Source organism: Prunus persica, chromosome G4, assembly GCF_000346465.2.
Source record: "Prunus persica cultivar Lovell chromosome G4, Prunus_persica_NCBIv2, whole genome shotgun sequence".
Lineage (NCBI taxonomy): Eukaryota > Viridiplantae > Streptophyta > Magnoliopsida > Rosales > Rosaceae > Prunus > Prunus persica.
In genome coordinates this window covers 8,206,011-8,232,983 of record NC_034012.1, presented here as the reverse complement: position 1 = coordinate 8,232,983, position 26,973 = coordinate 8,206,011, and the positions used below count along the sequence as shown (strand labels likewise).

General features: G+C 35.9%; 2 protein-coding genes across 7 annotated transcripts; one reads left to right on the top strand and one right to left on the bottom strand.

The window, feature by feature from the left end:
- On the bottom strand, positions 2,227-10,364 carry LOC18778570 (protein RRNAD1). Of its 6 annotated transcripts, none has more exons than XR_002271225.1 (14): positions 9,887-10,361; positions 9,666-9,761; positions 9,462-9,545; positions 9,095-9,169; positions 8,808-8,888; positions 8,331-8,470; positions 7,566-7,754; positions 6,266-6,440; positions 5,630-5,713; positions 5,289-5,487; positions 4,940-5,145; positions 4,026-4,234; positions 3,615-3,762; positions 2,227-3,220 (listed from the first exon to the last, which is right to left on the bottom strand). XR_002271225.1 is itself a non-coding variant. In XM_020562133.1 (13 exons), the coding sequence occupies exons 1-12, from the start codon at positions 10,016-10,018 to the stop codon at positions 4,043-4,045; spliced, it is 1,665 nt and encodes a 554-aa protein (XP_020417722.1). In that variant the 5' UTR covers positions 10,019-10,359; the 3' UTR covers positions 2,227-3,220; positions 4,026-4,042. The 6 variants fall into 6 exon arrangements, 1 of the variants encoding a protein (XP_020417722.1); XR_002271223.1 differs by having other exon boundaries at positions 7,566-7,766; positions 9,887-10,360; XR_002271224.1 differs by having other exon boundaries at positions 3,615-3,715; positions 7,566-7,766; positions 9,887-10,360.
- On the top strand, positions 13,458-15,451 carry LOC18780923. Its single transcript, XM_007211724.2, has one exon. The coding sequence runs from the start codon at positions 13,776-13,778 to the stop codon at positions 15,027-15,029; it is 1,254 nt and encodes a 417-aa protein (XP_007211786.1). The 5' UTR covers positions 13,458-13,775; the 3' UTR covers positions 15,030-15,451.

The following is a 26,973-nucleotide window of genomic DNA, read 5'->3' as shown; positions in this document are numbered from 1 at the left end:
TCTCAAATAATTTTATTTGAGGGACACATTTTAGGGTACCCTACGATTTTTTTTTTTCAACAATCCAAACCGTCTATTTTTCAAATCTTAATTTATGGATCATCCTTGCAAAAAATCAGAAAAATTGAAAATCATTATGGCATCTAATTGCTAGCAACAAAATAGATGAACACAATGTTTCAAGAAAACACTAAAATAATAATAATCTAATTGAGTGGTCAATGGTTTAGGATTCAAGTGATTTTTTGCAGATATGATCTTTGAGGGAATATCTAAAACTTAGATGGTTCAAATAATTGAAAAACAATGTGTGATGGGCCCTATAAGGATGTTCCTTAAATAAGCTTATTTGAAGGATCTCTTAATAGAAACTCACTATGTGTATATATAGGGTTAATCATTTTATTAGTCCCTGAATTTAAACCCAATTTGTATTTGAGTACCTCAATTTCCAAAACGGTCTCGTGGTCCTTTCATTTTAGTTTCGTTGTGACCAATGGTCATGCCATCAATTTTGTTAACTTTTCTGTTAAATGCAAGGGCAAAATGGTATTTTTGTGTCAAAATTTATAAAAATATGAATAAAAAATTAAAATTAAACTCTCTATCCCAATTTTTACTCCCCAAAACTTTTTTATTTATTTATTTATTTATTTGATTTTCTTTTATTGTTATTTTAAAGATATAATTTTTTATTCATTTTTTTTATTTTAATATAAAAATATCATTTTGCCCCTGCATTTAATAGAAAAAGTTAACAAAATTGATGGCAGGACCATTTATCCAAACGAAACTAAAGTTAAAGGACCACGAGAACCATTTCTAAATTTGAGGTACTCGAATACAAATCAAGTTAAAGTTCAATGACTAATAAAATGATTAACTCTATATATATATATATATATATATATATGCAAAGATAGGGACAGGAATGAGGACATGAAAAATGATAAAGAAATTTAAATATGTATTAACTTTCAAGAACTGAGGCATGTTACATGGTTAAATTTTATATTGTAAATATTTGATTGTTGACGCCGTAATAAAATGGTCGAATAATTGGAAAGATATGCTGGAATTAAATCCTGCAATCCCCTATTCGCCCCAAAGGAATTTCATTTATATGATGAATGAAACCTGTTGGAAATTGCATGGTTAATTAAGATTATCGTCCACGTAGTTATAGAGGATTAAAATATTGGTAGAAATTCCTACTTACTTATAATTAAATGATAATATTAAAAATTATTATGCGTAAAACTAATATACAATGTAAGGCATCATATCCGAAATTCGATTATTCTTTGTTTTTTATTTATTTATTCATTGAGCTGTTATTCGGACTCTAAAATAATCATCTTACTGTTCTCTTTAATTTGATGAAGAAAAAAAATAAAGAAGAGAAGAGTGTGTGTATTATGACTATTTTAGAGTGTGAATAATAATTCCGGCCGTCTTTTAAGTTTAGGGAAATATTATTTAGTCACAATAACAACTAATAATAATTTGATTGGCACAAAAAAGAAAATATCACTCCTTTTGAATTGTTAGTGCAACTTTGTGAAGCTTGGAAAACATCATTAAAGCATCAAATTTGGAGAGTGGAAATGACAAGCATAAGTTGAAGTGTGAAAGAATCAAGGGAAGGAGCTACTGTAGGTAGCTCAACTGTTTGAAGGCAACAAAACAATCTACCACAGAAGCGAAAATGACAAAAGCCACGAAAGAGACGGACGTTATAAAATTGCATCAAACTGATGTTTTAATCAGGTGGGCTCCTTGGGCTTTATTTTCAGTGCACAATTTGGGTAGGGAAATCGACTTGGGATTTTCTGTTCATATTTTTATGTGCTGAAATGATCCATTTGATTTTTCTTCTTAACATACACTCATTAGCCTAAAACAAGGCTGTTTGGACAACACACAAAGTAGACAGTGCCAACACAATAGAACCAGTTTGGGTCATTATCGTGTACATTTATTTGTGTCAATTTCTCTCCGCGCTTGGGTATACCTTTCGTGACATGTAACTTTCTCTCGTACAATTATGGTGCTTGTGCCACACAAGTACCAAACGCAAGACACCCTCATGACAATCATTCATTCACAAGTCATGTTTCATTGTTTGAGTCCACAACGACTTCTGTATGAGAACATCTTAGGGTTCGGGTTTAGGTTTAAAACCATGCTGTTCGGACAGCAAACACAGTACCAACACACAAAATATAAGCAAATGGTTTTATTTCATTACAACCGTACCAGTTTGGGTCATCGGGTGTATACTTATTTGTGTATGTCTCTCTTAGCACGTGACATGAGCGTACACTTCGTGACATGTAAGTTTCTCTTGTACTAGTATAGTACCACACAAACGCCAAACGCAAGACACCCCCCTGACAATTATTCATTCACAAGTCATGTCCAAGTCCACAACAACTTTGTGACGATGAACACCTTCATGGGCCAGAATGAAACATAAGACATCATCTTCATTCCAAAGAGTTGTGTTCAACACGAGTGATACTTGGACCAACTTCCATTTGGATGGCTACTTTTCTTGTCGTTTTACTTGCAACAAAAAGGAAGCACTATCTGAAAAACCCCATTAGAGTATTGTGGGGTGTGACCATCCAGTCTAAATGTCCTACTCTTAAAAGGACAAAGACCAGTCAAAGCATTGACACGTGTCCCATCTCAATGGCATCCAAGTGTTGCTAAAACGACAATACCTTAAAATGGACAACCCAGGCTTGCTTATTCCATTAGAACTAAGCCATTGAATTGTGAAACTTTGTGCTCTAATGCAATGAGAGGCTCTCCACTTTCCACACACCTTGATTCAAATCTTTATTTGTCCTTGGCAATGCTGCCGACAGAGCTTTCTTCAACAGATAATTACAATGTTAACCTCATTACAAAAAAACAAAGACAAAATTATCTCATAGGCATCAACAGGGATATTCTTTAGTTTCTTAGTACCCTGGATCTTTTAAGAGTAGCGATCATTCAGGAAATGGGTCAAAATAGGTAGTACGTGACAAAATGAATGCAGCCAAATAATCTGTCTTTCTCATTCCAGCATGCCAACCAGTGAATTGTTGACGAGACTGTATTGAGTGGGCGCCGGCGCATGCGGATATGTTGCTACAGAATATACACAGTTGCAAAGTCCTCTCAAATCCCTTGAAATTCGCAATCAACGAATTGGTACCACAAGTTTCTGCATGCCAAAAATGGGAATGACTGATCATCAGATATACGAAACCTGACAACATGCCCGCCAATGCATATATCACTTAAGATAACATGCTGCCATAAAGATCTTGCGTATATGGTGAAAAACTAGGTGATGAAATAATACTATCCTGTTGCATTATCCGATCATCAAAGTGAGATAATGAAATAATACAAAGGTGCAAAAGAAGTCTCAGGCTACAAGAAAGAAAATATAACTGCAAGCAAAGTTGGCTAGTATTTACATGCCATTATAAAAAGTAAGAACCCTTTATCCCTATCAACCAATATTTCTTTTTCTTCCAGATAAAAAAAAAAAAAAGAAAAAAAATATCTTTCAAAAGATTACATAAATTTTTTGTCTTGTGGCATTAACTGACCTGAAGTTCATTGTTCCAATTTCCGAATTTTCAAGCTTTCATCATTTGGCTCAGATTTTTATCACTAAATTCAGCAGGACACATACTTATGCCCATCGAAGCTACATCCAGATTCAGATGTTAGAGAGACCTTCATCCAGCCTGAGAACTTCATCATTTGATGGCACCGTACAAAAATTTTCATTCAGAAAGTTAAGTACTTGTTAATATGGAGAACTACATTCACTAGCAGCTATCAGTTTTTGACAATTTTTAACATGGAGACAGAAAATGAATTGACATTTTAACAAGAAAGACCATTCCTTCAATATGCAATATAGCTCTGTTCACCCACTCGCATACACACACATGCATGCATGATACAGCAAGGGTAAGGGAGAAGGTAGGATAGAAGAAGACTTGATGACTTACCATATGGCATGACACAGTCACATTTGTGTCAACTTCTTAGCAATAATGGCCACATTCCTTGGGGACAATGCAGCATTGAAAATAGGTAACATGACTGCTTCAATTGAACTGCCTTGCTCTTGGAGGAACAACAATCTATCAAGCAAAAGAAAAGTTTCCAAAAGAGGCCCAAAAGCAGCTCGAAGAGACCAATAAGGTCCAATAAGTTCCTGTTGACAAAAAAAAAATGATAATAAAAATAATTGGTCAGCAAGGTTAACACATATCGTAAACTTACATATTTCTTTCAACAAAAAACAATAGCAGACATATCATGAAAAGAACTTGACACTTGATATACAGAACTAATCAAGTGAAAGAAAAAGTGGGCAGGGAGGGGAGAGGCGAAGGATGAAAAAAGAAAAAAAAGAAAATGAATTCCAACAACAATTTTTATTTATTTAGTTACTGATTTTTCGTGAGAACCACAATCATTAAACCATTTCTTTTGTAGATCCTAGAGTTCAAGTAAGAGCATAAACCATATGACTTCGGCATAATCTAAGCCCTATGCCAAAGGCTATGTTGTTTGCGCACCAATAAAGAATGCTTTTCAATTCTAATCAAATATACAGTAAAATCCTGTCATATACCACAAAATAAAGATAACTTTTTCTGACAAGATACAAGTAAAAAGCATACATATAACTTTCATCAACTAAGAAGGTACCAGAAAACGGAGACTCAAAAATACGATGGAGCAAGCAGTATTTTGGGATGTGAATATACAAACAAATTACATCAATGGATTGTATGAATAACTAACCATTGTTAGCAAGTACATGAGCTTCCAACATGAAGTACAGCATTTTTTCTTTTTTAAGTAAAGCAAAAGTATCAGTGCGATTCTAGATAAAAGGCATGAAGTAACGTACAGCAAAAGATTCAACTTGCTTCCATATTCCATGGATATCAGTTTCCTTCAGAGGCTCAAGACCAAGGCGACATAACCCCGATAAGCAATATTTCTGAAAAAGTGGATAGTTGCCGATGAATTCGCTCCTCTCACATTTGGTGGCCTTATTGGAGGAGTTTTCATTAGTTCTGGATGTTGTCTCTAACATCATGTCAAAACTGTCATCTGTCACATATGTTTATATAGTTATATGTTTCAATCTAATTAGTTCAGAAGTTCAAAATGTTGATGCGGCAGCAACATGATAACAGTTGCCATAAAAAAAAAGTATAGAGATTTCCTTTCAAATTAGAATAATGTTTTGTTACCTGTTTCCAGCTCTGTTGATTTTTTGTGATAGCAACTTCCTGTCATATGAGAGTTTATTTCTGACAAGGAACATTTGTTTTCTTTATGGTGCAGCGAGGAGTTTGGGACAACCCTCTGTTGTCGGCGACGTAATGCCTTCCCTTGACGCCCAATTGATGGACTTGTACTCATGACTTCGGGATAGTATACACTGAGAACCTGCAGAAGACAGAGGATGTTATTTACATAGTAGAGAGAGCGAGAGAAAGAGAGAGAGAGAGGTTATAAGATAGTAAATAATTGAAATAGTTTACAAATGTCCATAAATTCCTGGATAACTGTAAAGGTGATTACTGCATACCATCTGAAATGCAGCGCGGAAAGCATGCAACTCAAAATTATGGAGACCAGCATCATTTTCGAGGCATTTCCACCTCTCCGCACTCTAACAAAGGCAAAGCAAAAGCACAAGCTTATCTCAGAATAGAAAAGCCTTTGAGGAATAAACTAACTTAACACCTCCCCAAAGCACACAAAAGGATCCACCAGAAATTCCTTCTAGTTAACCTCCAACCCATGTTGTTGTCATTAGTCCCTTGGACTTTAGATCTATACAAATTAATAAAGAAATAAATGACTTGCACATCCTCCCCAGTAAATTTTCCAGATTTTTCTAAGAACTCTATAAAAATTTGATCACCGTTTGCAATTTTTTATTATAAACAAAACCTTTAAAATAGTTCTATTCTCTTCACTTTTCTCTTTCAGTTGAACAAAAGCCTTCCCTAAACCTCCACACCTAAAACTGTATGGCAAAGGCCCAAGAGCCTTTTCTTATTGGTAATTGAAGTAACTAGAAATGAAACCTCACTACTCCTTTGAATGTCCATGTTCTGTTCCATAAACAAGAAAAATACAAGAGAGCCCGCACCCCTCCTGGGGGAGAGAGAGTAGCAATGAGAGAGGAGGAAGAAAGTAGATGAGAACCAAGATTCACCTGACATGCTAGGTCCCGCGAACTTTTTCCAAGTGAAATGCCAGCAGATATAACACCACAACTCATTGGAAAACCACATTGAGAACCAACATGGTTGAAACCCTCTTCAGATAATAGGTTGTAACAGCAGCCGACGCTAACAACTGCTTTAACTTCTTTGCACTCCATAAAGGTCCTGATGCATAAAGGTATAAATAACTACATATCATTTCACATAAAAACTAAATTGACAGATAATAGTATATGATATTGTAGAATACATATTACCAAAGACCAAACACATGCATTCTTGTGTTGGCTGCTCTAGGCTACAGATATGACTCATCCGAAGACCTTAGGTCAGAGAAAACAGTAATAACAATTTATGGATTAAGTAGAACAAGAAGCAAGTAAATGCAAAGCCAAACTAGTATAATATGAATTTGGACGAGGGTTAAGTGGTGCTCAAAAATTAATCTTGAATCAGTTATTCAAAAAGATGAGTGATCATAAGAAAAAGGATAGGACTAAGGAATAAAACTGGTCATTCAAGGATAGGGATGGCATCATGGCACCATTTAAAATATAGGTTTTTATAAATAAGCCCATTTAGCATGACATGTTATACAAAAACTCATATAGAGCCTATTTGGAGAGAAAAACCCAAAACTAGCCACTCCCACTTGTCATTTTATAATTGGTTCTTAATGTTAAAATTTTGTAAGAACCAATTAGAAAATTACAAGTGGCTAGTTTTGGGGTTTTCTCTCCAAATAGGCTCTATAAGGGTTTTTATATAATATGTCATGTTGGAATGGGCATATTTGTGGAAAGCCCTTTAAAATATGCAGCAACCATTAAGGAATCTACTAAGGTGAGAGTTATTTGACTAACAGAGCAAAGAAGATTAAAGGCCCAGAGGTAACTAAAATAAAATTGATTGAGATATAAAATTTCAATACCATGGATAACTTGGATATGAAGCCATTCTATGCAACCATTTTGTTTCCCTCTTTTTATACAGATAAACAAACTTGTCATGATTTTACAATCAGCTATTCATTTTTCTGTTTAACTCAAATTCCCATGTGGTGTGAAATAAACTTGGACATCACCTCATATATAATATATATCACCAATATTACACGACTTGCCACTTGTCTTATTGCAGGATGACATAATATACATACCCAACCTATATATATAGGCTAGTATTCAATAGATCATAACACTCTATCAGGGTTTACAGTCGTTCTATCCTCAAAGTATACTCATTTTAAAAGAGAGAAATATAAGCTTTAAAGCACACTGAGGAACTCACTTGAGCATTGTTACTGAAAGATCTCCGCAAGCATGAAGCCCAGCAAGAACCAATGAACTTCCGTTGCCTGCATTGCAGGAAGATTGCAGTAAAGAGACATTATCTTTATGCAGTGGTGTGTCAGCCAAAGCTTTCAACATGTCAATAGACATCACATTGCATGTGACTGTCTTAGGCAGAGTCAAACTCCTGTTTCCAGATCTAGCCCCAAAGAAAAAGTGTATCAAATATATTACTCAATCAAGTCACCAATGAAGTTAAATTAAAAGCGCTAATTATATCATAGGATATGCGACAATAATGCCAAAAAGCAACATGAAGTAATTAATAAGTCTAACTTAAGGCAGCCTACATCCCTGAACAATTCACACACACCAAAAACAACCAATTCATGGAGACAAGAAAAACAATGAGAAACAGGAACTTCCAAAATTTAATACACCATATTCATTCCTCTCCGAGGTTTGTGATTCAGGTTGGCCAACAAAAAGATGCTGAGCATATGGCATGTATTTTCTCTCTGTCCCATATACAAATCAACAGAAAAAATATAAAAAGTAGATCAAATGTAGAACCTATGGAACAGGTTATTCCAAGGAATAAACTCCCGAGTGAAACCATCAAATTACTGTTCAACCTAGCATTCACCAATGTCATTTGAGCAACCGGAAACGACAGATCTCCTAATATGAAAAAGAAAAACACAACAACAAACAAACTAGAACAAGAAGGAAACAAAACAAGAAGGAAAAGAAGTTTACATACACAGATTTACGCAGCTGAGCAGCATAATATTTCTTAATTTGTTCTGCACGTGCATCAGTAACCCTTCCATGATGAGAACATGCATCAATTGCAACTACCGCATGTTGGTAGTGAAAGGAAAGTACTTGTGCAAGATACCCCTGAAAAAGAAATTTATTGAAAAATGGAAAATAATATAAAAGTTCTTAGTTGTGACTAATTCCTATCATCATACTTATAAGAAGAAAAAGAAAAGAAAAGAAAAGAAAAAAATATTTCCTACCATTATTTTATCATTAATGAAATTTTCTAATCTATCTTTACAAGAAAAAAATTCTTTCTTTCTATCAAATGAAGTAGACAGTGATGATATCTTAGGTTCCAGCTTAGCAATTTCGGTATAAGCAAAAGAGAATGAACGTGAACCAAACAAAAGAAGTGAAAACAGAGCAGATATTGTGGAAAAATTGATCACCAATCAAAAGAAAGGAGGACTACCTGACCCGAGCCAACATCAATAATTGCATTGGCTCCGACACTGGTAGCGATTGAATCAACAACAGCAGAAAGGACTTCTACCTGCACATACAAGATCATTTTTTCAATAGAATATCACTACACTCTAGACGTTCATTGTTCAAAAAGGAAAAAAGGAAGCTTCGAATCAGAAACTCCTATCTAGAAATCAAAGACCAATTTTTTCTGATCATAATGTTTCACAACACAAACACAGTGAAGTAACGGATTCATCTCTATTCAATGTTTTGAACAAGTGAACAACTTACTTCATGTTTTTTCTTCCAATTCATGCCCGTAGAGAGAACACTATTGAGTGAAGTCATGTTCATGCCAGGTAATACCTGCCATGAGGGAAGCAAAAGTACCATAAGGAAATTATATGATGCAGTTATATGAATTTCACTCTTCTGATTTTCCTTTTGCTCTGCTGATTCACAATCTTATTAATATTATGGCACTAACTTAAAAAAACTGTAACTATACTGCAACAATTTTCATCTTATTCTTATTCCATGATTCTGCAGCTAAATTTTCACATAACTATAATGAGTTGTGGAGCTTTTCATGTTTCCTTACTATAACATTAGAATATCGAAATTCAAATGCAAGAGAAATTGAGAAACGAATCCACACCGTCTGCAAGTCTTGTTGTTGTCGAGGAAGCACGAGAGAGCTCAAAGTAACAATGAATTTCTTAAGAGAAGCAGGCCAATGATCCTAACCAGTGACCACAAAAAAAATAAATAAATAAATTCAAATTCATATCAAGCTACAAACAATGGCAACCAATTCAATCATTACCATCCACACACACACACAAAGTAAGCAAACGAGTACCTGGACCACTCCACCAGGAATTTGAAGAAGATTTTCCACTGCTTCTTTCCGCAAGCAATCCATCCATTCCTTATCAATAGCTTCCCACATTCGATCCTGAAAAGCATTTTACTTTATCCGGATACTAATTTTGATTATTTTTCTGTCTAATGTTTTCTCGGCAGCCAAACACATGATCGAGGACTGAGGAGGAATTTAGAAATTTAGAAGAAAGATCGAACCTTGAAGAAATTGACGACGTGAGCGTCCGTTAAGAAAGAGTAAGGTCTTATGAAGTCGACGATGGCGTTGATCCATTGCAGGGTCTCGCTCGCAGTTTCGCACGAGTACTTGCAGCAGCCATTGCTAGACATTCTCTCAGCTTTCAAAGCAGACTCTGCCTGTATGAGCACGAGAATAACTAATTAAATCCTTGACCGCAGATATCCTATTATTTTCTCTTTTTTAAAAAAAATAAAAAATAAACTGAAAAAGTTCGTGTAAATTTTTTTTTTCAATGATAAAGGGGCAAAAACCCCAGAAAATGTTTTCAAATATTTTCTCTATAATATCCAGAATAACATAAAAATTTATTTCTAGCTTTTTATTTAAATTGTAAAATAAATTCATGAAGATGACAGTCAAGTCTGCTGCATTATGTTCGGATCATGTCATTTCATAATCTCGCCTAGTCATATCATTTCATACTCAAGCCGAATATGGATCATCACCTAAATCTATTAGATTGTCTCAAACACATTCTCTACTCATTTCACGCTAAGTATAAATATCAAAACAATTCTTTCTTTTTTTTTGTCGGAGAAATTTTATAATTGCATTCATAATTCAACCAAAAAAGCACTAGTCACAAAGAGCCAATACAAACTAGCCACAAAAGGGCCATTACAATAAGGAGCTGTCTAATATCAAAACAATTCTATTTAAAAATAATTACAAAAATATGTTCCAACTCTTAATCATATTCTAGCATTGAATCAAGCAAATGGGTCATGGTACGATGGATCCATATAGGAGTAAGGGTAGGCATCCATCTAGTCAATCCAATCAAATCGACGATTTAAATTGTAATGACTAGCTTAGTTTGGTTTTGACTAAGAAAAAAAATCGAAAGTTTAAAACCAAATCAAAGTGTAATGGTTTGGTTCGGTGCAGTGTTGAAATTTTCAAACACGGTATAAACCAAACCAGCCTGTATACTTGTATATTCATTTTTACTTTATGTTTATTTTACATGTGTAATCCTTTAATTATATAAAAACTATGATGTTGAATTTGAGGTTTGATGAAAATTTTAAATTATTGATATTTGAATTGTAATTATATTAGTTATTGGATTTTGAGGTTTTATGACATGTTGAATTTTAGAATGGTTTGACATGCTAGAAAATGCAAAATATGTGGCAAGTTATGAGTAATTTTTTTGTTGTAATTGGGCTAACATGGTATTGCCCATTAAAAAAAGGCATTGACTTGCTGACTAGTAGTCTCAGGTTTGAATCCTACATTGTGTGCGTGAGAGAAACCCCGCTCTCCCTTCCTAACTTTGGCAAAAAAAACAGGGTTGAAAAAATGCAAACGAAAAAAGTATTGAGCTTTGGCCCAAACCGATCAAACCAAATTGTTCGAAAATGGTTTGGTTTGGTTTGATTTGTCAAAATTGAACGAAAACAAATCATTTTTATTGTAATTGATTCAGTAGCAATTTTAGGGTAAACCATAGTTTGAAATATCGACGAAATATCGAGGATATTTCGGTTTTTTCGAATCACGGATATTTCGGAACATATCCATGTACATATCGTATAAATATCAACAATATCGACGATAATATCGGAAAATATCGATGTCGATAATTTCGCTCATACTTCAGCAATATTTTGTCAAAATATCGATGTAATATTGCAAAAATATCGAAAATATCGAGAAAAAAAATGAGAAAAAAGGGAGGAAAAAAAAAACACATGGGGGATTTAAACCCCTCCCATTTTACTCCTCCGACACCTGAATCATCACTTATGTTTTTGTGATAATATGCTAAAATATTTATATTTATATGGGTGGCATGTTAACAATTACATACAAAACTATTTTGGGGATTTATCATTTGATGACTACTCTTCACAATACACTTACTTTACACATAGAGATGATGAAGATAGTGAAAAATGTGAACCTCATAGGAACTGTATGTGGTACTAAGTCACTCATGTATCTTACCATGCAATGTATGAAGTGTAAAATATTGTACTAAATCATTATATATAAATGATTATGGTGTGTTTAATCTTTTTTCATTAATTACTACATATTTTCTACACTCACAGTGTTTGCCAACTCGCTGTATAATCAACTTCAATAAGTTAAATCTATCATGCAATGCATTTTCTTCTAATTTTTTGTGATAAACTAATAGATAATTGACTAAATAAACATTCTCCAAAGTTTCAATAAAAATTTTCAAGTTTTTCTTACAATTTCCGTGGGTTTTATTCAATTCTTATCGATATCGATAATATCTCGATATTTCCATCGAAATTTTCATGTTTTTGGACTACCGATATTTCCAATATCATCGATATGTTAGACCTTGAGTAAAACCGATAGAATTCAGACTGTGCCGCATAAATAGGAGATTGAAGGTTATTACCCCTCTCAACATTCATGCCGCTCATGAACATGCCTTATCAACTTTTAATTCCTTTGATATTCTCTTTAAGAGCAGGGTTAAATTGTTCGATAAAATGCCTCAAATGCCTCAAACAGAATAGTAATACAAAAACAAGCAATCAAAAAATGCTTTCAGAGCTTCTTCTTCATGCCTCCATGGAGAAAATTCATGGATATGCTACCCCGTCGAAGGCTCCCCATCATTCATTTATCCCACACGTCAAGAATTAGCTTAATGGATACACTTAAAAAGTAGAAATTGCTCCATGGCCAACGGCGCCAATTTGACTATCTATAATGAACAATACAAATTTCCATCGTGATCACAAGTCTACATCTCCCCATTCGCCGCCCACATCTTTCTTCTTTGGTACAACCCCACACTCCTTTTTTCATTGCTTCTTTGAACACCTCACGATATCAAACTCAATACCTTTCTAAGCAGACAAAATGTTCAACTTTTGTTTTCAAAGACTCCAAATCCATAACGTCAAGTTTTCCCTTGTGAGCTAGTGAGAGGAAAAACCTTGTTCATCTTATGCCTAAGATTGATGTTTTGGACATGGGCATGAGATAAACACAAAAGATATTAACATGTGACCCCATTTGTTAACTAAATATATCTTACGAATTCATTAATAAATTACCAAACAAATCCATCAACAGTAATTCTCGGGGCACCATATCGTATCTCAACGGATTATAACGATATTTCATTTATTTGGATATCGATCCATTTTGCCAACTTTTTAATACAAAGTAATGCGATAAATAATATCACAATTATTTATCGGTTATAAATCAATAAAGTTTAAAATGGGTAATACATATGTAGATTAGGCTAGTTATCTAGGACATTGACTTCGCTTCTTTGCATTCGAGTTCGACCCTCTGCCTATAGATTAAATTAATTTTAAATAGTTTAGACTATCGTGGTAACGAAATTTATATGACACCAAAACAAATCTATAGATAGATTAGAAAACAAGTCCTAATTCTAGGGGCAGTAAATAGTATCCAAAATTATTGTATAATTTCCATACACAGTAAAGCGAAAATGGAAGAAAGTAATTGTGGGTGTGGATTAACTAAAGATTTGATTTGAACATAAAAGAGCAATGGAAAAAACAAGACAGGGAGCCATTAAATATCAGATGAGAGAGAGAGAGCGACCTGGCCTCAAATAAAAATCAAGCATTTACACTTGTGCTATATATATATGTAGAGATCTCTGCATGTTCCGTATTCAAGGACACCAAGCAAACGAAACGCAACCCCTCTCTCTTTCTCTCTGACTTCACACACCGATAACTCCCAAACCCTAAGGCGCCAACTCACTCTCTCTCTCTCTCTACAACTCTAGATCTCTTCCCCGCACCTCATTTTCTGGCAATGTGATCCTGACCCCAAACGCAGAACCACATTGTCGTTTTGATAACGCAGATGGCCTCGGCGTGCGTTAACAACATCGGCATGTCGCCGGAGAAGTTTCCGCCGGCGACGTACCCGTCGTACGGATGGCTGAGCCCTAGAATCTCATTTAGCCGCGAGTTTCCAGACGAAGACGCTTCGAAACTTGCCGGATCAAAGTCGTCGTCTCCGGCGAAGAACCTGCCTGCCGGTCCAGATCCGGAGACCTCCGCCGGCGAGTTTGAGTTCCGGCTCGAAGATCCGGTGGCCATGCTCCCCGCGGACGAGCTATTCTCCGGCGGGAAGCTCATGCCTCTCCAGTTCTCCTCGGTCAAAGCTACGGACCCGTCCTTGACGGAGATCAGAATGCCGGACACGGCCATGTACCACCGGAGACCTGAAATCTCCGGTGCCGACCCGTACCTGTTCTCTCCCAAGGCCCCCAGGTGTTCGAGTCGGTGGAGAGAGCTCTTGGGCCTAAAGAAGCTCTACCAGAACAGTAATGCCAACAGTCACGCGAAGAGCGAGGCTCAGAAAACGACGTCGTCGTCCTCGAGCACAAACGGGCCTAAATCTCTGAAGCATTTCCTTCACAGAAGCTCAAGGTCCCTGTCCTCTTCCTCTTCTTGCTCAGACGCTTCGCTGAGCTTGCCCCTGCTAAAAGACTCGGATTGCGAATCGGTCTCGATTTCGTCGCGCCTCTCTCTCTCGTCCTCCTCCTCGGGCCACGAGCACGAGGACTTGCCGCGACTCTCGCTGGATTCGGACAAACCGAACCTGAACCCGATCATTTCCATTCACCGAACCAACCCGAAACAGGCGCGGGTCCGGACGGTGAAGACTCGTGAAACGACGAAGCAGAGATCGGCGGCAGATCAGCCGAGGGTGGGCAGGAGCCCGATGAGGCGGCCGGTGGGGGAATCGGCTACAGTCGCGAGCAGGGGCGTATCGGTGGACTCGCCGAGAATGAACTCGTCTGGAAAAATTGTGTTTCAGAGCTTGGAGCGGAGCTCCAGTAGCCCGAGTAGCTTCAACGGTGGGCCCAGGCTGAAACACAGAGGCATGGAGCGGTCCTACTCGGCCAACGTCAGAGTGACGCCGGTTCTCAACGTTCCGGTCTGTTCGCTTCGCGGGTCGTCCAAGTCGGGGTCGGTTTTCGGGTTCGGGCAGCTGTTCTCCGCCCCGCAGAAGAAGGAAGGGAACAGCGCCGTTTCAGGCCACAACCGGAGCCAACACAGTCATTATAGTCACCATAGTCAAAGTAAGAACCGGAGTGACCGGACCTGAATCGGAAATCGGGTACTGTTTTTGACGGCGTCGTTTCGTTCCTCTGTTTACCGTTGTGTATGTAAATATGCGGCAGATCCAGATGTCTCTGTGGTTGTTGTCGTTTGTTATTTGTTAGGCTATGCGCTCTAATGGTAGAGGCTGTAGAGCTAAAACGTAATGTCGTTAGGTTTGTAGGACTTTGCTTCATCTTCTTCTTCTTCTTCACATCGAATCTGTCTGTCTGTGACCATCTCTGACTGTGACTGTGGGTGTTTGTTTAGCACGCGCTCCAGGAGCCCGTAGGACCTGCAATTAGGCTGTGCAACTGCAACAATCAACATGTTGAGCTTATCCATGTATTTTTTTTTTTAAATCTAATTTTTATTAAAGTGGCATTATTTTTGTGACTGGGAAGTGCGGAGTTTGGGAAATGATGCCAAGATTCAAACGGACGCGCCAGCTTTGATGAGTTTCTTATTTTTTGCATGTCAGTCAGGCTCCTTTTTGTTTTAGAGTTAATAATCTGATGATATTAATATTAGTATTAAGTAGCTCCTGTGGTGGCGTATTAATGGGTCGGTGGACCACATGTGAATGTGATCCAAAGATCTCCTATTATTGTTAGGCTTTATAGCCTTCAACAGTAGAACATATTACATGCAATTAGCATAAGGCTAGTTTTAAATAAGTACCTTCTACAGTTTTTTTGGGTACAAAGGACATTCTGCTTTATTTGAAGCTCAACATAAAAGAATATGATCGTTTGAAGCTGAACTATTAGGCCGGTTGGTCAGGACTGAGTTAGGTTAATTGATCAGGATTGGGTTAAGCTAGTTAGTCAGGCAATGAGTTTGCCTCCTTGCACTCAAATTTGAATTTTCTTTTCTATAAATTAAATTAATTTAAAGTAATTTAGACTATTGCTTCGTGAAGGAGATATGACTTAAATCCTCATTTGTATAAGCATGAGTCCCACTTGCATCACTTTACATTATCCAATGACCATCCTAGTATTCACGATCATAGACTCATCACGAAAATTATAAGATCTAATCGGCTATATAATTATCTATGAATCTCCCTCTATATGTGATTAGTTATGTGACGAGAGTGATAGACACATGATTGTGCATAGCCTGCCAAAAATCATAATTATTAATCGGTTACATACAACTATATTTGTGTATCTCCCTCTCGTTGAATGATGAGTCATGTAACGAGAGTGATAGACGTACAATTAGGCGAAATCATAGGCGTAATCGGTTGCATACAAATATGTGTATGTCCACATGGATCAAAGTTTTCTTTGCATTATTGGCCAAGAATTTTCCTTTTTTTGGACTTATTATATTGGAAATGGGTTAGAGAGAAATATCTTTTTATGCTAAGAAAATTTAAAAGAGTTCATATCCCAACTAAAAGTAGTATCAAAATGTTGCAAAGATAATACAATATTCTACAAGCTAAAACCCTAAAGAAATGAGGTCGTTTAAATTCTACGAAGTTTTGTAAGCATAAACTCTCATCATATATATAGCTTGCATTCCCATGGCATTGGCAGCCTAACAAGTAAGCCTTTCGCAAGATTAAAAGCTGAGGCTGGTCCTTTTCCAGTTAAAGGACATGACAGATCAGGGCGGTGATATAGCCTTAGCTTGGAATCTTTTTTGGGTTCAGAGGGTGGCTTTAGATCCCTCCCTCACCCAACCCTATTGAAATGCCTCTGAGTCTAGCTTTTTATTTTATCAGATATTCCCTGTTATTTTCTTCTGTGTTGTTGTTTGTTCCCGGATTTTTAGATTTTGAATGATGTGGGTGTTTGTTTGTTTGACCAGGAGGACTCGCCGGCCTTCTTGGGACCTATCTTTTCTGTCTCGTATGAGCTTTGCCTGCCTTCCTGCCTTCACTCTTGTGACAACTTGAAGTGGGTGCACCCCCACTTGCACTTCTTCATTATTGATTGGAACAAAATTTTCCACTGAAGAAGTTTTGGTTGCCAATTGAGATTAATCATCAACATTTAGGTTTTGTTTGTTCACATAATTGATTATTTAAGCTATATAATGACTCTTTTAAAGATAAAATTTTAGGGAAGTTGAGACTTAAAACCTAAAATGGTTTTGTCAACTAATCTAATTTACGTCTGTTAAAATAATAATTTTAAACATGTACAAGATTATGCAAAACTCTAAACTCCGAACTCGTATCTTGAATTTTCACGTTGGACACTTGTAAGGTGCCCACAAGCCCTACAAGGCCAATCTTATCTTTCTTGCCTAATTAGGGCCATGTACTCATCAACAGTAACCTTGTTAATTGGCAAATATTTTTGCAGTCTAGAATAGAATAGGCAGATATTTTCTCATTGGACTTGTGATGGCAAGATAAGTTCTTGTTTAGAAATTAAATGTGTAATTCAAATTGATCATTAACACCAACGACATCCATTCCCAATGTAGGGTTCTAAACCGATGGCCCATCCATTTTAGCAAACTCTGAATTTGGCCAAATCTTCATAATTGAACAAGTCCTTCCATCATGCCCATTTAATCCAGACAGGATGGGGTAGGTTGATGGCTTTGGGGATTAACTTGATGTTGATGAAAGCTGAAAAGTGCATTTGTCAAGTGATTTATCGTATAAATTTTACTTTTTAGTTATAAACCGACAGCCTATCATTCATATCTTTTTGGTGAAACAAAGGTACTGAAAATTTATCTTTCTTTTTTTGAGGATTGACAAATATCGCAAGAAGAGGCTGTGATATTGCAAAAGAAGAAAGGCTGGAAATGGGGAATCAAATAAAGAACGTGGTAATGGACAGTCATACCTCTGAGCAGATTCCCCGTCTCCCAATCCCCTTCCAAAGCCTATCACACTTTATCATATCGGAAAGTTGCATTGTCATATTGAAAAGTTAAAATACATAACAATGGGTGAATGATTTGGATTTAACGCCACAATGATATCCTAATATATGTAAGTTTTTCTCGTTGAGCAGAACTCTCTCTAAGGAGAAAAACTTTCATACAACGGAAATAAATTTTTTTATTATACCCGACCAATAACACGCAAAATAACTTTTTTAATTATAATTGCATTATTAGCTGAATATAGCAAAATAATGTTACAAAACAGTTTTCCTTCTCTAGAGAGAAGGGAAGTTTGTAGGGTAGGGTTGGGTAAGTTGTAGGGTAGGTTCTTTTGGGTTTGGCGGGGTGATGTGGCCCTCCAGGGAGGGCCAAAATTTGATGGTGGCTGACTTGGAAATATTCCTGTCCTTATCTCGGTTGCTCTAATAACATGACCTTAAGATTCACAACCCTATTCGTCTGTTCATACAATTTGGTACACAGTAGGTGTGGGGGCATGTGAACACAACTCGAGGTCACATCATCGTATCTACTCCACTTCACTTGAGGGGGTTGAGAGATGGATGGATGTGTTTTGTTATCGTATGATTAGTGTCCAATGTCCATGTATATATAATATATGGATTCCATACCCTTTTCCCTCTTTATCAGTTTTTATTTTTTTATTTTTTTATTTTTTTATTTTTATTTTTATCATTAGCACATGTAGTTGATAAACGAATTTAAATGTAAGGTGACGTGCATATCATCTTTACATTGAACTGACTTAACTTACATTTGTGATTATATTTTAAACTCGAAACAAATTATAAACATAATCTTTTTTATATACCAACATAATCCCTGGGCCCATATATAGTTCCTTTGTGTATGTATATATATAATCAAAATGTTGTCACCGTTAAATTTTTGAATAATCCAAAAATGCCATTGTTTCAGAAAAAACAATAAGTAAAAACACAAGCACTTTAATTTAAAAGGACAAGTATGCAAAACAACAGTAGATTTTTTTATTTTTTTTGAAAGGAAATGGTAATGCATTCAACTCAAATAGAACATTACATGGTAAGAACGAGCATGTTAACAGTAGTCTCGTTAAAACATTTCCGAGAAAAACTATAAGGAATAAAACTTCAAGATAGAAAAGAATATAACTCACGCTAATGACTAAACAGAAAAATCAATACCCCTATTACAAAATCAGACACTGTGAGACCAATCCTCTCTAACGCTATCTAACAGTCAGGGAGGTCCATTACCCGACCACAAACAAAACAATAGTATATTAAAATGCAAAACATTTAGAAAAAGGAAACAGGGTCAATGTTCAACAAAAGTTCACTAAGGATAAGGATTAGAGAAAAAGAAGGCTTTTGACACACGATGCATCGAATATTATGGCCTAACAAAAATCCTTTTGGCTTAACTTTCTGAAAAATCATACTCCACTATTTCTGCTTTTCTTCCTTTTCTGAACCAAATAGAAGTTTCTGGCATAAACTATACGCATAAGATAACAAGCTTTTTGAAAACAAAATTTCTGGCGGACAAGTTTTGGAACACAAGAGACAAGTAACTAATTTAATACACGGTGGAGAAAAGAAAGCTTGAACACTGTACAGTGCATGAGGTGATGTTATTTTCTTGCAGACAGGACAGGACTGCTGCTCTATTTTTAATATAAGTTTGTATTTTCCTGGCTGGATGATAAGACAAGTTCATGTTTAAACAATTCGATCACCAAAAAAAACAAAAACAAAAACATTATGTTTAAGCAGGATTTTGTTATGAACAGTTCATTAGCTTGGGACCAATATTGGTTAGGGGCACTCACACTACTAGGAGAGAAACTTATATGTATCGGGGATATTACCGTGACGCTATCCTGAATCAATCATTCATTGTCCTATATTTTAACTTTTGGATATGATTACTAGTGGAACTACTCCAATGGCTTAGGTGGGTTATAGCACAGTGAAGTTTTGGGGAAAAAAAAAAAAATCAAGTTGTTTTAAATATAGCCCACTATTTATTAATCTATTAAAATTCAAAAAAGTCTAATTATTTATCAATTTAGTTGTAGGGTAACAATAAAAATACACATTGCAATAACAAAAATTTCAGTTCTCTCAAGGATTGCATGATACAACTTGAATAGGTACACTTTTAATTATATTGTTGAAGTATTTTTTCGTCGCATTTAATATGTATTTGTTTTATGTTAAAATTTATTGAAAATTAGTCAATTAAGTTATGAACTAGTGTGATTTAATGTATACCTTTACTTATAAAACGACTATAGAAATGGTAAGTACCAAAAAAAATAAAAATTGATCATTAGATTTTAAGCTAACAACTTTAGCTAGCCCAACTGTTAAAAAATTCATAATTCCGCCATTATATATAATAATGCGTAGTAAGTTTGGCATACTACCACAATGACATCACCGTTATATTTAAGTTCTCCTCAAACTAGAGATGGGCAGTCCTACAAATGGTGGACTCTTTAGGTGTCTATATACTTATTACAACTTTTTGGATGAGGTAAATGGTCAATAATTCACATCCCATTTGGCTTAGCTTAATTAAAGGTGCCCTCAGCCCTAAGGCCAGGGTAGCTCTATAGTCTTAATAATGCTCAAAATCCAATCTAAACTTCATTCAAACCAACCAATCCAACTTGGTCGATCGGTTTTGATAACTTTGGCGAGCTCGATTGAATTTGAATTTTTTATTTAATGAGCATTAAATCAGATTCATTTTACTAAAAGACATCAAGTTGTGTTGTATCCTTGAACAGTTTTAAGGGGAGAGATGCAAGTTATTAGGAGGAACTTTTACTAGGTTATGTACGATTTGACTATAAAATCGAAGTTAACTAGAGTGATTAAGGGTGGTGAGCAAAAATGCTCTCGCTAACTAGCTCGGCGGATGGTTGTCAATGTTACGTGTCATCAGCTGATTGGGAATGAAATCAACCCCTACAAATGCCTTGTTGGAGCTATTCTTCAACTTGTCCAATTGTTTTCATAGGGGTTGATGCTTAGCCAAACAAGGGCTAGTAGAGGCAAAATACTTACCAACCAGCTTGCTTCACGAGGTATTGACCTTCTTGAAACACTCGAGTCGATTGCTATAGGTCGGATAATTCGTTCTCAAAGAAAGCCAAAGAATGAATCCAACTGCTTTCTCATATTTTATTGACAACTCCTTTGATATTATTTATGCTCTCTCCTTTTCATGTTTGATAAAATGTTATCATTCTGTCATGCTTTGTCTCTGCAACACAAAAAAAATGTCACATGCCCTATAATCTTGAAATATTGTTTGTTTTTTGTTTTGGTATCCAACCAAAAAAAAAAAACAAGAAGAAGAAGATGGCGGCATTCAGAACTATTAACAATGCATACTTTATTCACCATTATTATTTTTTTATTGATTAAAACTTTTTGGTAGTGTCATATTCTTGAAACAGGATTTGAAGTAATGATTTGTATCTGTGAGACTGATCACACTCCCAAAGGGAGCAGGAGCCTTACACAGGCCAACAAAAGGTGTGCCTGGAAGTGCTGTTGTTTGGTAATTTATTTTTTTTTCTCAACGAAGAAAAAGAACCCACATTATTATTTTTTTTTATTATTTTTTTTCTGGTATAAAAAAATGTGTTCAGATAAGGAGGCTTTTGATGATGAAGTCAGAGAGTACAGATAAAGTGAAGAGGCTAGTGAGGAAGGGGGTGGGGACTGAGGATCACCCTTGGCCTTGTAGTCAAGTTGGGGCCATTGGGAAAGCTATTGAAGCCAACTTTGAGAGGGAGAGAAAGCGAAGAAATTGTCCTAAAAAAGGGCCAAATGCAAATGGGATGATTAATTTTTTTAATGTTTTGGTCAGAAAGGAATCATTTTTTCGAAATCAAACAAATTGCAGCAATAGTTATAGTTACATAACATGATAAATTTGTAATAGTTTTTGTGTAACTTTTTCTTTTTCTGGCATGATGCCTGAGGACAAAAATTTCAGTGTTTCATTCCTGATCAGTTCATCATGGATTATGGGACTTTTTTTACTTTATTTTATCAGATCTTGGAAGAAGCCCTCAATTTCTAAAGTCCCCATAAATTTGCTGAAAAGGATAACAATGAGCTCCATTTTGGATCATGATTCCCTCCACCACCCTCATAATGTGCTACACTGCTATGTTAAGGAAGAGATCAAAATTGTAGGCATGCTCCCTCAATTATTTTGTAAGAATTTTGTTATTGTCAGTCACACGTAAAAACGTGCTTAGATCTTTATTGTAAATGAACATGAACTTTTACCGTATAATTCACATACATTCATGATTCGTAATTGCACACGCCAAACTAATAGTAACATACCTCAATTTATAAGGCAATTCATAGTCATTCCTAATATGTTTAGCAAGTTCAATGCCTAAAAGGCTAAACTCCATTAAATGCCTTAGAACAAATTCCCTCTAGCTAGGTGTACCCCACAAAGGAGGGGGTGCACTGTTTAGTACCTGAAGCTTACCCCAATACCCAATTGGTGTCAAATTGTATCGTGTGTATCTACATGCATGATGGATGATGGATGGATGGCTTTGATGGCTTGATGGCTTGATGAGTGATGATTGATGCATTGCATTTAGTTATGTGTGTGTGCTGGATTTTTCTGATTCTGCAATCTGCTGTACTGCTGGGTAGGGAAAGCTGCAGTAGCTGTTTTGACTGTATTGGGGGAAGAAGATGAGAGAGAGAGAGAGAGAGAGAGAGAGAGAGAGAGAGAGAGAGAGAAGGGGTAGGGCTTAAAGCTCAGGGGGTCTCAGCGCCTCACAGATGCCCTCTTGGCCCTCCCTGCTGTCCAAGTCAGGCTTACCCCACCAGCAAGCCATTCATGTCTAAGCGTGGCTTGAGAGGATTGATTTGAACCCTTTTGTTTTCAAGTGTGAAAAGTAACAATACCTCCACTGTTGATGCTGTCATTTTCCCCTGATTTATCACGTGATTTTTACCACCATTTACACAAAAACCAGAAGCTTTTTCTCTTCACCCTGCAAAATTATTATTTTTTCCCCTCTTCAAATTGTACACCAAGTTATATTCTTTGCCATATTAGGCAATATCCTTGTCTTGTTTTTGCCCTTCCCTTCCCTGTTCTGCTTTTACTTTTTTTATCATCCAATTACTGCTGTTCTTGAAAATTTTGATATCAAAGAGATAGAGGGGTGAAAAAACGTTTTTACTACTGTATAATAATGTCAGACAAACGAATATCAAGGTCTACTGTCTTGGAAAATATGGTAAGATATGCTAAGGTCGTATTGAACACATTTCTTTGGCCCCTTCTTGTTCCAATAAAGATAAATTAGAGTGTGATATTTTCCATATAGTATTTTCATTACCTTTTCTCCGTTGATATCATTATAGACTTGTAAAGGTAAGGTTTGAAGCCTGGGAATGAATTGGCCAGACCTCTAGGGTGCAGAAAAAAATGGTATGAAACGAGAATATTACTGTTTTGCTATCCCTAATTAATCACATATTGATACGTGAAAAATTTATCATGCGTAGCTGTGAAGACCCGTATTTTAAACGGATAAAAGAAGATACTTATAATTTGGATAAACTTGGACGATATTATCTTTTTAAGATATTTATCTTTTGGATAAACTTGGATGATCTTATCTTCTTAGGATATTTATCTTTTGGATAAACTTGAATGTTCTTATCCTTTTAATATTGAAGTTTATTTTATCCCTATAACCACTATAAATAGGAGCGTAACTTTATAGTTTCAAAACATGAGAAATTAGAAAGAAATTTAGAGAGAAGAAGAATTGTTAAGAAAAAGGGTGGGAGACCGAGTTTGTGGATATAGTGGAAAATTGGGAAAACACCTTATATTTCTAGCAAAAGCTTTGGTGTCGAGGTAGGGGGTTTCTTGAGACCTTTACGGAGATTGATATAATTAAATTTCGTGAGCTCTATATTATGTGTGATATTATAATGGATGTTCTTGATATTACAGTTTGATTAATGTTCCTGGTATTGGGTGTTTACATACTCTTAACTATTTGAACAATGTTGGCATAATTATATATGCATTGGTGCTATTTTAAATGGTTGTAAGATATATAGGATATGCGAAAGGCATAATTATATCATGTCATGGAAATGGGTTGGAGTTGTTGGATTGAGAAAATAATGATGGAAAAGAGGGTAATGGAAATAGTCTTTTGTGTAGTTGAGTCTAACTCTTGGCAGGTATTAGGTCTCATGGATCCCACAGCGCACATGATTTTTATTGAGTGATTCGGGACTGGCAACAGGGAGTTAGACAAGATAACTAACAAAAAGGGAATTATGGGATGATTGAAATGGGTGTTAGTTCATATAAATGGGCATTCAGGACCAAGTGGTATAAGCATGGTATGAGACGTGCTGGTCTGCTTGTCCAGTTATATGAATTAACGGGAGTAGATAAAGAGCATTCATTCATGTATTATTATTAATGTGATATTTGGTTGTGCGATTGCATGTCACTTAACTTAGTTATATCAATATACTGTGGTAAGGTCTCATGTCCCTACTGAGCGGTGGTTGCTCATCCTTCATCCTGTTTAATCTTTCAGATGAATTAGTAGGCAAGACAAAGACTAAACCAGTTGAGACTGAATTAGATGAGAGCAATAGAGCTTTATTTATTTCCTGTAAAGTTGTAAGATTTTGGAGTTATTTTTATAAGAGAAGTTTATTTTAAACCCATATTTCGGCTTCTTTTTATTTTATTTTATTTTCTCACGCATCGAACGTGGGGTTTCCACCAACCCCCAGGTCCGGGGTGTGAAAATGGCATGCTGTGATTGATCAAGGATAACAAAATAGTGCTATCCATGTTTCATACAAATATTTCTCCTAGAGATGGGCTTAGGGCTAAATCGAGAACCCACATCCCACCCAAACTTCATTTTTCAAAACCACTTAAGAAACTGGCTCATTATACCTCATTGTGTAGAGGGGTTCATATAGTTACTTGTGGCCCAAGAGGCACTTTGAAGGCATGGCATGATGATGATGATGATGATTATTTTTAATACAAGCGATGAAGGCCCTTTTCCACTTGAATGACCATTTGAAACCAACAATTTAGAGCCTATTATTATTTCAATTTTAGTTCTTAGTTTTCATTTTTTGTGCTAGAGTATAGAGGAAAATGAAAGTGAGAATAGGGGTGATGAGATTGAGAGTAAGGATGAGAAGGGAAGATGAAGAGGAGGAGTAACACAAGTGAAAACAATTTCAAATAAATTTAAGTTATTAGTTTGGTTTTCACTTTTGTTACTCTTCTCTCCCATTATCCCCTCTTATCTTTCCTCTCAATCCCATCTCCACTCTCATTCTCACTTATATTTTTTCAATTTTTTCTCTATACTCCAACACAAAAAATGAAAACTAAAAACTAAAAACTAAAATTGAAATGGTTATTAAACGGGCCCTTAATTAAACAGTGCATGTTGTTGTTGTTGTACAAAAACATTGTCGAGGACAACAAAGTTTTTAACCAAGCGTGTAAAACATTGAACACTAGTAATGTCACACAATTAGTAAGTTCAATTACAAGCGGTTATTGGTTGAAAATATATGGTAACTTAAGTAAGTTGAAGAAACTCTCATCTTTAAAATCAAGAGAAATTAATTTTTTTAAAAACGTATTTATGAGGTACTAGGGCGTTTTCAAATTCCAAATGACTTGGATCATTGCAAACCTTTATAAATAAAAAAAACTCTTAAACTCAACTCCATCAAAGAATTCTTTGCCTTTGCCCAAGAAAACAAAAACTAACTCGTAGCAAAAAGCACTATGGCCGCACTAAATATGTTCTCGATGTTGGCCATTTTGCTTTTGGCGAGCCCATCAAGAATGATTTTCACAAGTTTCGCAATTCCAACTTTAGAGGAATCTAATTTGAAAACCTTGGATGAATGTAAAAAACATATATCCAATAATTGCGCTCGGGAAGTTGGTGGAAGCATTTTTGAAGGTGGGATTGTAACTGATGGTTGTTGTTATGAACTTGTGTCCGTAGGCAAAACTTGTCATGATCTGTTCTTCAACTCTGTTCTTACCTCCAAACCCATTGTCGACAAATCTAGAGCTTTAGCAGAGAGTACACAAGTTTGGGACAAATGTGTTGAAATTATAGTTTCTCCCGCACCTTCTATCGCAATTCCAACCTCAAAGGCATTAAATTCAGAGACCTTGGTTGAATGCAAACATATCTCCATTAATTGCGCTTGGCAAGTAGGCGGAAATATTTTTGAAGGTGGAACGGTAACAAGTGATTGTTGCGATGATCTTCTATTTGTAGGAAAAAACATGCCATGATATGTTCTTCAACTGCTCTTTTGTCAAAACTAAATGTCGACAATCCTAGAGCTTTGGCAAAGAGTACATAACTTTGAAACTGATGTTTTGAAATTATCACTTACATCTTCTATTTTATAATCGAGAACTAAAGTGATCATAAATTTTGTATGAGATATATGTCATGATAAAGTAACATTTTGATTTGATACATGATTTTGATTTTCTAGCATCTGTATTTTATGTGTGAGTTTAATATGCTATCGCCCCTTTCAATAGAAAAGGTCCTCAAAAACATGTTGTTCCTTACGACGAGTTCCATTTTATTGGTTAATTTACTTTCTCATTTTTGTTTTGAGATTTGCCGAACACAGGATTCTCTGTTTGATTTTTTTCTCTGCTTTGATATGCTTGACTTCTATGAATCTCACTGACATACTTCAACTTCATCCAAAATATAGTCTAGTGATGCTTCAAAGTATGGGCCTAGGGTCTGGGCTAATTGCCCCAACCAGGTACAATCTAGATGATAAACAAGCCTGCCCGAGCACAATCCAAAACCCCAACAGACACATTTAAACAGATGTTACGTCTTTGGGCAGGGAAGTACGTTTCTGGTTGGCAGCTTCGCAGCAATGCACAAACTGGTCAATTGATTGTATTGCAAACCCCATTGGCAAAAACTATCACCTGTTTCTGAATTCATCTTGTCCTTTGGGTTC